Source organism: Spinacia oleracea, chromosome 5, assembly GCF_020520425.1.
Source record: "Spinacia oleracea cultivar Varoflay chromosome 5, BTI_SOV_V1, whole genome shotgun sequence".
NCBI lineage: Eukaryota > Viridiplantae > Streptophyta > Magnoliopsida > Caryophyllales > Amaranthaceae > Spinacia > Spinacia oleracea.
Window position 1 is genome coordinate 15,624,900 of NC_079491.1, and position 8,562 is coordinate 15,633,461.

An 8,562-nucleotide genomic window follows, 5' to 3' on the forward strand; every position below is an offset into this window, starting at 1 on the left:
GGGGGGAAATCATCTGTTAGCACATAAGATTTTTTGGGTAGTTTTTTGCACAAATGTTTTGATCTTGCAAATATTGAATGTTTTGTAATGTAAGTTGGTGCAAAGTTTTGTAGTTGAAGCTAAGAACAACATTAAAGTTAGTTGGTGCAATGATTTGTACTTGAAGTTAAACAGAATTGCTTCCCATTTAGGTATTTTGTGCATATTTTGCAACAACAGTAATTAATGAAATGTGATATTATTTCTCATTAATTGTGTTTACTTCATGATTACAAACAGTAGGATTACAAACATCAATATCCCCATTTGTATTACAACGTTAACTACTTTTTGTTGATGTTTTAGCTTTTTCTTCATTTGCTTCAATTCCTCTTCCATCTTATGGCTTCCCCTGTTTTCAGCACTTTCTCCTTCGTCTAAGCTTACCCTTTGTTGTCCTTGCTGCCCCCTGTTTTCTTGCTCAACTACTCCCTTGCACCATCTTAGATTGTTGCAAGGGTCACACTTGTAGTACAACCTTTGTGGATTGAGCGTTGTATCGGAGCTTCGGATGGCAAATTTCCTACCACAATAACAAACTTTGTTAGGTACTCTAATGTATGTGGACTCATTGTGTGTGGATGATGATTTGGATACAAAACTCATGACACAAATCTAATGAAATTAGCAAAGCAGAGCAAAGCAAAACAACATCTAAATGACAAGAAACATTCAGAAAATGGGTTTTTATAGCCAAGCAAGACCAACGGCTACTTTTCAAATATCAAAAACTAGCCGTTGGAACACCAGAATACCTATTTCTAAGTTTGGGGCATTTGGTGAAATAAGTTTGATAATAGGGGTATTTGGTGAAATAAGTTTAAAAAAAAGGGGCATTTGAAACTAGGCTAACGGCGGACTAACGGACCGTTATCAGTAAGGGTATTTTGGGTATTAAGTCATTTGTCAGGGGTATTTGGTGAATTATTGGAACTTGATGGGCATTTGGTGAATTACATCAAAACTCAGGGGCATTTCATGAAATATCCGAATATTTTATGCACTCCATACTTTCTCCGACGGGATATGCTCCGTACTTAACTTTTTTAATTCAACAAAATTGCCGACGGCCCGCCTAATTCAAGTGGAAGAACGCAGCAAGTTGGGAATTTGGGATTTTGTATCACATCACCGTCCATGGCCACCACCACCACGGGTGGTTTGCAATTAAAAAATATAAGAAGTTGAGACGTGGGTTTCTGGGTTCCGATCCCAACGGTGGGCACCTTTTTGCAATTATTTTTTAATAAAACTACCGCCTTTGTAGTTTTCAGCTACAATGTACAAGAAAAACTCCCAATTTAGACGTTACTTCTGCAAATTCACACCAATTTTCGCAGAAAAATATATTTCCAGCACACCCCCATATCAGATTGCACATGGGGTTTATGACCATCTTCTAAGATTATGCTTGGAACAATGTGGCAAAGTCAAGAGACGCCAAGTGTTCGATGAAATGCCTCAGAGAATATCCCAAGCTTTTTATGCTTGTAAAGTTATCCATGCTCGGAGCTTGATCTTGGGGTTTGGGTTAAATGGGAAGTTGGGAAATGCAATTCTGGATTTGTATGCTAAATGTGGTAATGCAGGGTATACGAAAAGAGTTTTTGAGAGGTTGGAGTTGAGGGATGTACAGGGGTGGAATTCAATCATGTCACTGTATTTGAGAAGTGGGTTGTTAGATAGAGTTGTGGAGTTATTCGGATCAATGCGGGATTTGGGTGTGGTTCCGAATCCGTTTTCTTATGCCATTGTGTTGTCTGCTTGTGGTAGGATGATGCTGATTGAATTTGGGAAGCAAGTACACTGTGATGTTATAAAGATGGGTTATTTGTGTCATTCGTTTTGTGAAGGTTCTTTGACTGATATGTATGTTAAATGCAATGCTTTAGGTGATGCGAGGCGTATGTTTGATCAGTTGTGCAGTCCGAGTTTGGTTTCATGGACTGCCATGATTACAGCTTATGTTCAGATGGGTTTACTTGATGAGGCACTTAAAGTGTTTGAATGTATGCAAAGTTTAGGTTGTGTTCCTGATCACGTGGCATTTGTGACCGTGATTAGTGCATTTGTTAATGATGGAAGGTTGGACAAGGCAAGAGAGTTGTTTACCCAAATGCCTCTTCCAAGTACTGTAGCTTGGAATGTTATGATTTCTGGGTATGCAAAAAGAGGCAACGAGGCAGAAGCTGTAAATTTCTTCCTAATGATGAGAAAAATGGGTGTACCATCTTCTCGTTCTACTTTAGGAAGTGTTTTAAGTGCCACTGCTAGCTTGAAGCGTCTTGACATTGGATTACCAGTTCATGCTCAGGCACTTAAGCAAGGGCTTGACCGTAATGTTTATGTTGGAAGTTCTCTATTAAATATGTATGCCAAATGTCATAAGCCAGAGTCTGCAAGGCAAGTTTTTGATTCCTTGGACCAGAGAAACATTGTGTTGTGGAATGCATTGCTTGGGGGCTATGTACAGAACGGGTTTGCTAGTGAGGTAGTTGAATTGTTCATGGACATGAAAGATGGTGGTTTGCAAGCCGATGAATTTACGTATACCAGCATTTTGAGTGCATGTGGTTGCTTGAAAAGGCTGGATTTCGGAAGCCAATTGCATTCTGTGATAATTAAGACCAACTTTGAATCAAACTTATTTGTAGGCAATGCATTGGTTGATATGTATGCTAAATCAGGAAGTTTAGCAGAAGCAAGGCAGCTTTTTGAGACTATAAAGGGTAGGGATAATGTTTCGTGGAATGCAATTATCGTTGGGTATGTCCAAGAGGAAGAAGAGGATGAGGCTTTTGGCTTGTTTCGGAGAATGATATCTGATGGTACGCCAGCAGATGAGTTTGCAATGGCAAGTATACTCAGCGCTTCTGCTAATTTGAAAAATCTTGCCAGAGGAAGACAGTTACATTCTTTATCTGTGAAATATGGCTTAGCAACTAGCCTTTTCGCAGGAAGCTCCCTTATTGATATGTATGTCAAGTGTGGGGTGACAGAGACTGCACGCGAGGTTTTTTATCGGATGCATAAGTGGAGTGTGATTTCTATGAATGCTTTGATTGCTGGACTTTCTCAGGACAATATGGAGGAGGCAGTAAAAATCTACAAGCTTATGCTGGCCGAAGAACTATGCCCATCCGTAATCACTTTTGCTAATCTTTTAGGTGCATGTCAAAGCCCTTGCAGATTTAATCTAGGGAGGCAAATCCACTGCCTCTTGCTAAAGAAAGGGATCCTGTATGACGATGGATACTTGGGTCTATCTCTATTGGGTATGTACATGGATTCCCATAGCAATGAAGATGCCAATAAACTTTTCTTGGAGTTCCCTGAACCAAAGAGTGCAATACTGTGGACATCTATGATATCCGGTTTAAGTCAAAATAATTGCCACGAAGTGGCTTTGGGGGTTTATAGAGAAATGCGTAGCTATAATGTTTTGCCTGACCAAGCAACATTTGCTAGCATTCTCAAAGTTTGCTCTTTTTTAACCTCATTGAGAGATGGTACTGAAATCCACTGCTTTGTTTTGCGCTCTGGCTTTAATTCAGACGTGTTAGTTTGTTGTGCTATTATAGATATGTATGCCAAATGCGGAGATGTGAGAAGTTCTGTGCAGGTTTTTGAGGAAGTAGACAGTAAATTGGATGTCATTCTATGGAATTCGATTATAGTAGGATTAGCTAAAAATGGTTATGTAGAGGATGTACTAAAGATGTTTGGTGAATTAATGAAGTCACATGTAAATCCTGATGAGGTGACATTCCTGGGTGTTCTTAGTGCTTGTAGTCATGGAGGCAAAATAAGTGAAGGCCGTCATGTCTATAATATGATGGTTAACCAGTGTGGTATTCAGCCAAGAAACGATCATTGTGCCTGTATGATTGACCTTTTTGGTCGATGGGGTTTTCTTGAGGAAGCAGAGGGCTTTATCGAAAAGCTGCAGTTTGAACCTGATGCTAAGATTTGGGCCTCATATCTTGGTGCCTGCAAATTACATGGAGATGATGCAAGGGGAAAGAGAGCAGCAGAAAAACTGATTGATCTGGACCCTCATAATTCATCAGCATACATTTTGCTTTCAAGTATACATGCTTCCTCAGGTAATTGGAGTGAGGTTGATTCTTTGAGAAGGCAGATGAAAGAAAAACGTGTCTTAAAGTTTCCTGGAGCTAGCTGGATTGATAGTGTGGAGGATAAAGTTCATAACTTGCATTAATGTATTGGTGATCACTGGTGTGAGGCTGCTTTTTTTCCAATGCTTATGTTGTATATAGTATATACTCCCTCTGAGGTACGAATCTGATTCCAATAGCAGATGTCGTATGACTTTTAATTAATGAATTGAAAAATACTCAGCTGCAGGTGGGAATGTTGTTTGAATAGGGCATGTTATTATGTCATGTTTACTTTGTGTTTGTGTGTGATTTTGTAATTAGTCCAGGACAAATTTAGAGGCTTCTTTTTTGTTTCTTTTTTAGAAAGTTTTGGAGCTTATGTGTTAGTGTCTAACTGTTTTCAGTTATCAAAATTTAATAGAAATGGAATTGTCAAAACTCAAAGCAAAAATAATGAATTTGCAGGACCTGGTTGCTCCTCCATGGGAGGTGGTGCATTTACAGAACTGGGATCATTCTTCCACAAGGGTGATGGAAGAGGCCTAAGGCGAAATTTGATGTCATGGAATAAAAGGTTTAAATTTGAAAACTTTTTTTTAAAGTTTAACTCATGTTTTGTGCTGTTGAATACTGCATTAGTTTCCAGACATTTTGTGGTGTTATATCCTGTGATGGTGATTTCGTTGTTTGCAGCGTCGAATCTCCTGTTTGTTGAGTCGCCTGCTGGAGTGGGATGGTCGTATTCGAACACTTGATCTGATTATAATACCGGGGATGCAACCTCTGGTATGACTATAATCATTTTCTTACGTTCCGGCCAAATTTTGTTTGTATGTTGTGATTCTGCAAGTATCATGCTTGTTTCTGATGTAAGATGTTCAACTTTTTTGACATGACAGCTAAGGATATGCTCACATTTTTAGTGAATTGGTGGCTGAAGTTTCCTGAATTCAAATCTCGGGATCTGTTTCTTACTGGGGAGAGCTATGCAGGTTCGTTCTTAGCTAGCTTGCATCTATTTCATGTTTTTGCAGCATGAAAAACTCCACTGAATTCTCTGTTTAATACTTACTGAGCTATGTGACAAGGGAGAATTGGATTATGATATTCTGCTGTCCTAGTTGATTGGGATGCTTTGCCTTAACCATGCTCACCTGGAATTCTGGAAACCTCTTGTATAAACAGCTCTTATCCGATTCTTCTTTATCTTAGTTTTGTGAGGTGAAAAGAACGAAGCCTAAAGGATACTGATTGTGTCCCAACTACTAGCTTTGACCGTTACTTTCTGCTCTCTTCGTGTTTTACTTTACCCTTAGATTCCTGGTCTATACTCTATACTGCAGGGCACTACATACCACAACTTGCTGTTGCTGTTGCTGTTGCTGTTGCTGTTGCTGTGTTGGATAATAATGCTCGTTCAAAGAACTCAAAGCTCAACTTGAAAAGACTTTCTGTAAGTAGTGGTTTTACTTGAGTTTCTAGATCCATGGTTGTCCCAGTTTCTGTTAAATCTACTACAATGTAGATAATCAATCTGTTATGCTTTCTATTTTGTGAATCAGATTGGAAATCCACTTCTTATACGAGTTCTTCTGGTCTCATGGGACCCATGGTATCTGATGGAGTTGGCCTTGCCATCATGAATAAATGTGATTTTGAAGATTATACCTTTCCTAGTCCTCATAACGAATCAAACACCATTGTTGGAGACTACATCAACAACTATAACTTGGGTTGAAAAGATGGTAAGATAACTATCCTTCCAAAATATCTTTCCGCCAAAACGTTTGGTTAATTTATTATTATGAACAGTTGAACTTTTGTTTCTAATTACAAGTATTATTTGTTTTCCAGCCCGGCCACTAAAATGAGTAGTACAGAAAGCTTTACACGCAAATCGGACTAATCTGCCTTATGAATGGTCTATGTGCAGTGGGTATGTAATTCTATGGAACTACTCTAGTAAACTATATTACTATACTGTACTTGGATTTATCAGTCATTTATGAGTTTCTGACTGTGTTAAATTTTACAGCATTCTGAACTACAATGACAATGATGGCAGCTTGGACATGCTTCCTCTGCTTAAAAGGATACTCTCGAATGGTATTCGTGTTTGGATTTATCTAAATATATTAAGAAAATACCAGAAAGTAAGATGCTGTAATGATTTCTTATGTTTTGATGGCATGCATGCCTTAACATCTGTGGAGATCAAGATTCTGTAGTGCCACTGATTGGCTCCCGTACCCTTGTTCGTGAGCTTGCTCATGACCTTAAATACAAGGCCACTGTCCCTTATGCAGCTTGGTTTCACAAAGGACAGGTAAATTTGTTGATGTCAGCCTTCCTTCCTTTTCCTTTTCTGTTCTCAGATGTCAACTAAGCCTGCATTTTTCTGGGTTTTATCTACTTACAGGTAGGAGGTTGGGCAACTGAATATGGAAACTTACTGACATTTGCGACTCTGACATATGGTACCTTATGCACAGACATCAAGGGCTTTGCACCTCTTCAGTTCATTTATTCGACTAAATTATCCATGGGTGGTTAACTAGATTTGCTTGAAACAGATTTAGTTCTGAAACTACAGCCTGCAAAACTCTAATAAGAAGATACTTCGTAGTTTTTAGATGATTACTGACTGATTAGTGCTAAAGTATACAACTTAGGATACTTAAATTTTTCGACAACTTCACCAGCAAGAAAGCTGGTTCATATGTCATGAGTGCTGGAATCAAATTCAAAGGAGCAAGATTCTAATGATTAGAGGATTTGTAAGTTCATTAAACTTATGCAGCTTTTTTTTTAAAAAAAAATGGGAAATAATATTTATGTTCAACTACTCCGTATATTAGTCAACAGAGAATGGTTGAAACTCAAGGCAGGTTCTTCATAATAAACAAAACATTTCTTTCTAAAAGTCCTCCCTCCACATGGATCACATGTATCTTACAATACTAGTTACTAGTCTTTTATACACGCGATGCGTGCGTTGATTTTTAGAATGCATGTAAGCCGATATTGAGAAATTAATACGGAGTATTTACTATCGTAAAATGATTACCTCTTTTTTTTCTTCTTTTGAAAGCATTTTAACCAATTTCTTAATACCTATCGTAAAATTAATACGGAGTATTTACTCCGTATATTAGTCAACAGAGAATGGTTGAAACTCAAGGCAGGTTCTTCATAATAAACAAAATATTTCTTTCTAAAAGTCCTCCCTCCACATGGATCACATGCATCTTACAATACTAGTTACTAGTCTTTTATGCACGCGATGCGTGGGTTAATTTTTAGAATGCATGTAGGCCGATATTGAGAAATTAATACGGAGTATTTACTATCGTAAAATTATTACCTCTTTTTTTTCTTCTTTTGAAAGTATCTTAACCAATTTCTTAATATCTATTTCAAGACTTCGTAACTAATCGAATAGTTAAGAAAATGGTATGAAAAATCTATGGCAACAAAAGGCGTAAGTTGAAAACTTAAAAACCGAAACGATAGATTGAGATCCACCAAATTTTTTGAGACAATTATGCATGATCATAGTTTGAAAACTAACGCAAATTATGCATAAATTGAAAACTTAAACAACGAAACGATAATAATTCCGTAATTAACTAATACTCCCACCATTTTTTTTAATAATTTAACGTAATTATAAGAGATTGATTATCAACTTAAAGTCTAAACACTCTCTTTTGTCTTTTATATTGTCTTTTATAATTAATGGAGTAGTAATTTAAACTTTGTATTTAGTAGGGGCGTTAATTAATTAAATTGTGCATTAACTGGGGGTATTATTGTCTTTTTCATAGGGATACCAAAAGTGTGATTACGAAATTACCCTCAGCTCTTCCCTTATATATAATAGAGATAACTTATTCCTTGCATGAAAGAGATCAATACGCAGCCTAGCTGAGTTGGTACATCGCAACAAACGAGACTGACGGACGAATTCCCAAACCCATATTTGCATTTATAATAACTTCTATTTATAATAGCTGTCATTTTAAGTATATGCTAAATATAGTAAACCGTCCAAGATAGATTTACGTCAAAGGGGCAGAGTTGCACTCCAACTAAACCCCTAAAAGAGATTGAAAAGCAAAAAATGAGTTAGTTGGAGATAAACCGAAATGAGATTGAAAAGCGTAAAAAAGAGTTTTAATCAGAAAGAAAACTGGATAAAACGCGTGGATAAGAAACGTGCGCAAGACTTTTCTTGCGCACAGGATCAAGCGCAACTAAATATTCGCGCCAACATCCACGCGCAAGAATTATTCTCACGCCCTTATGTTGGGTATATTCCACCACTCTCCATGGTTGGTTAGCAATCTATAAACAATGGGAGGTTGTGGTTGTGGTCGTGGGTATTCCCACGACGGGCATA

The 8,562-nt window shown here is 37.6% G+C and overlaps 2 protein-coding genes across 4 annotated transcripts; both read left to right on the forward strand.

The window, feature by feature from the left end:
- The first annotated feature begins 806 nt into the window (after positions 1–806).
- Positions 807–7,005, forward strand: LOC110784632 (pentatricopeptide repeat-containing protein At3g09040, mitochondrial). Of its 3 annotated transcripts, XM_056828900.1 has the most exons (10): positions 807–4,145; positions 4,626–4,734; positions 4,854–4,946; positions 5,060–5,152; positions 5,504–5,613; positions 5,723–5,905; positions 6,015–6,096; positions 6,196–6,266; positions 6,374–6,486; positions 6,580–7,005. In XM_056828900.1, the coding sequence occupies exons 1-3, from the start codon at positions 1,319–1,321 to the stop codon at positions 4,873–4,875; spliced, it is 2,958 nt and encodes a 985-aa protein (XP_056684878.1). In that variant the 5' UTR covers positions 807–1,318; the 3' UTR covers positions 4,876–4,946; positions 5,060–5,152; positions 5,504–5,613; positions 5,723–5,905; positions 6,015–6,096; positions 6,196–6,266; positions 6,374–6,486; positions 6,580–7,005. The 3 variants fall into 3 exon arrangements, with proteins under 3 accessions (XP_056684878.1, XP_056684877.1, XP_056684879.1); XM_056828899.1 differs by having other exon boundaries at positions 6,196–6,486; XM_056828901.1 differs by lacking the exons at positions 5,060–5,152; positions 5,504–5,613; positions 5,723–5,905; ... (2 more) ...; positions 6,374–6,486; positions 6,580–7,005 and having other exon boundaries at positions 821–4,336; positions 4,854–4,883.
- On the forward strand, positions 5,053–6,714 carry LOC130461326 (serine carboxypeptidase-like 42). The gene is made up of 6 exons (XM_056829379.1): positions 5,053–5,152; positions 5,504–5,613; positions 5,723–5,772; positions 6,196–6,266; positions 6,374–6,486; positions 6,580–6,714. The coding sequence occupies exons 1-6, from the start codon at positions 5,053–5,055 to the stop codon at positions 6,712–6,714; spliced, it is 579 nt and encodes a 192-aa protein (XP_056685357.1).
- Positions 7,006–8,562: the final 1,557 nt, after the last annotated feature.

Coding starts and splice junctions, on each gene's coding strand:
- LOC110784632 (XM_056828899.1), top strand. CDS start 1,319: ATGTACAAGAAAAACTCCCAATTTAGACGTTACTTCTGCAAATTCACA. Junction 4,146..4,625: donor AAGTATACATGCTTCCTCAG/GTAATTGGAGTG, acceptor ATGAATTTGCAG/GACCTGGTTGCTCCTCCATG. Junction 4,735..4,853: donor TTGATGTCATGGAATAAAAG/GTTTAAATTTGA, acceptor CGTTGTTTGCAG/CGTCGAATCTCCTGTTTGTT.
- LOC130461326 (XM_056829379.1), top strand. CDS start 5,053: ATGACAGCTAAGGATATGCTCACATTTTTAGTGAATTGGTGGCTGAAG. Junction 5,614..5,722: donor TCAACTTGAAAAGACTTTCT/GTAAGTAGTGGT, acceptor TTTGTGAATCAG/ATTGGAAATCCACTTCTTAT. Junction 6,267..6,373: donor TAAAAGGATACTCTCGAATG/GTATTCGTGTTT, acceptor ACATCTGTGGAG/ATCAAGATTCTGTAGTGCCA.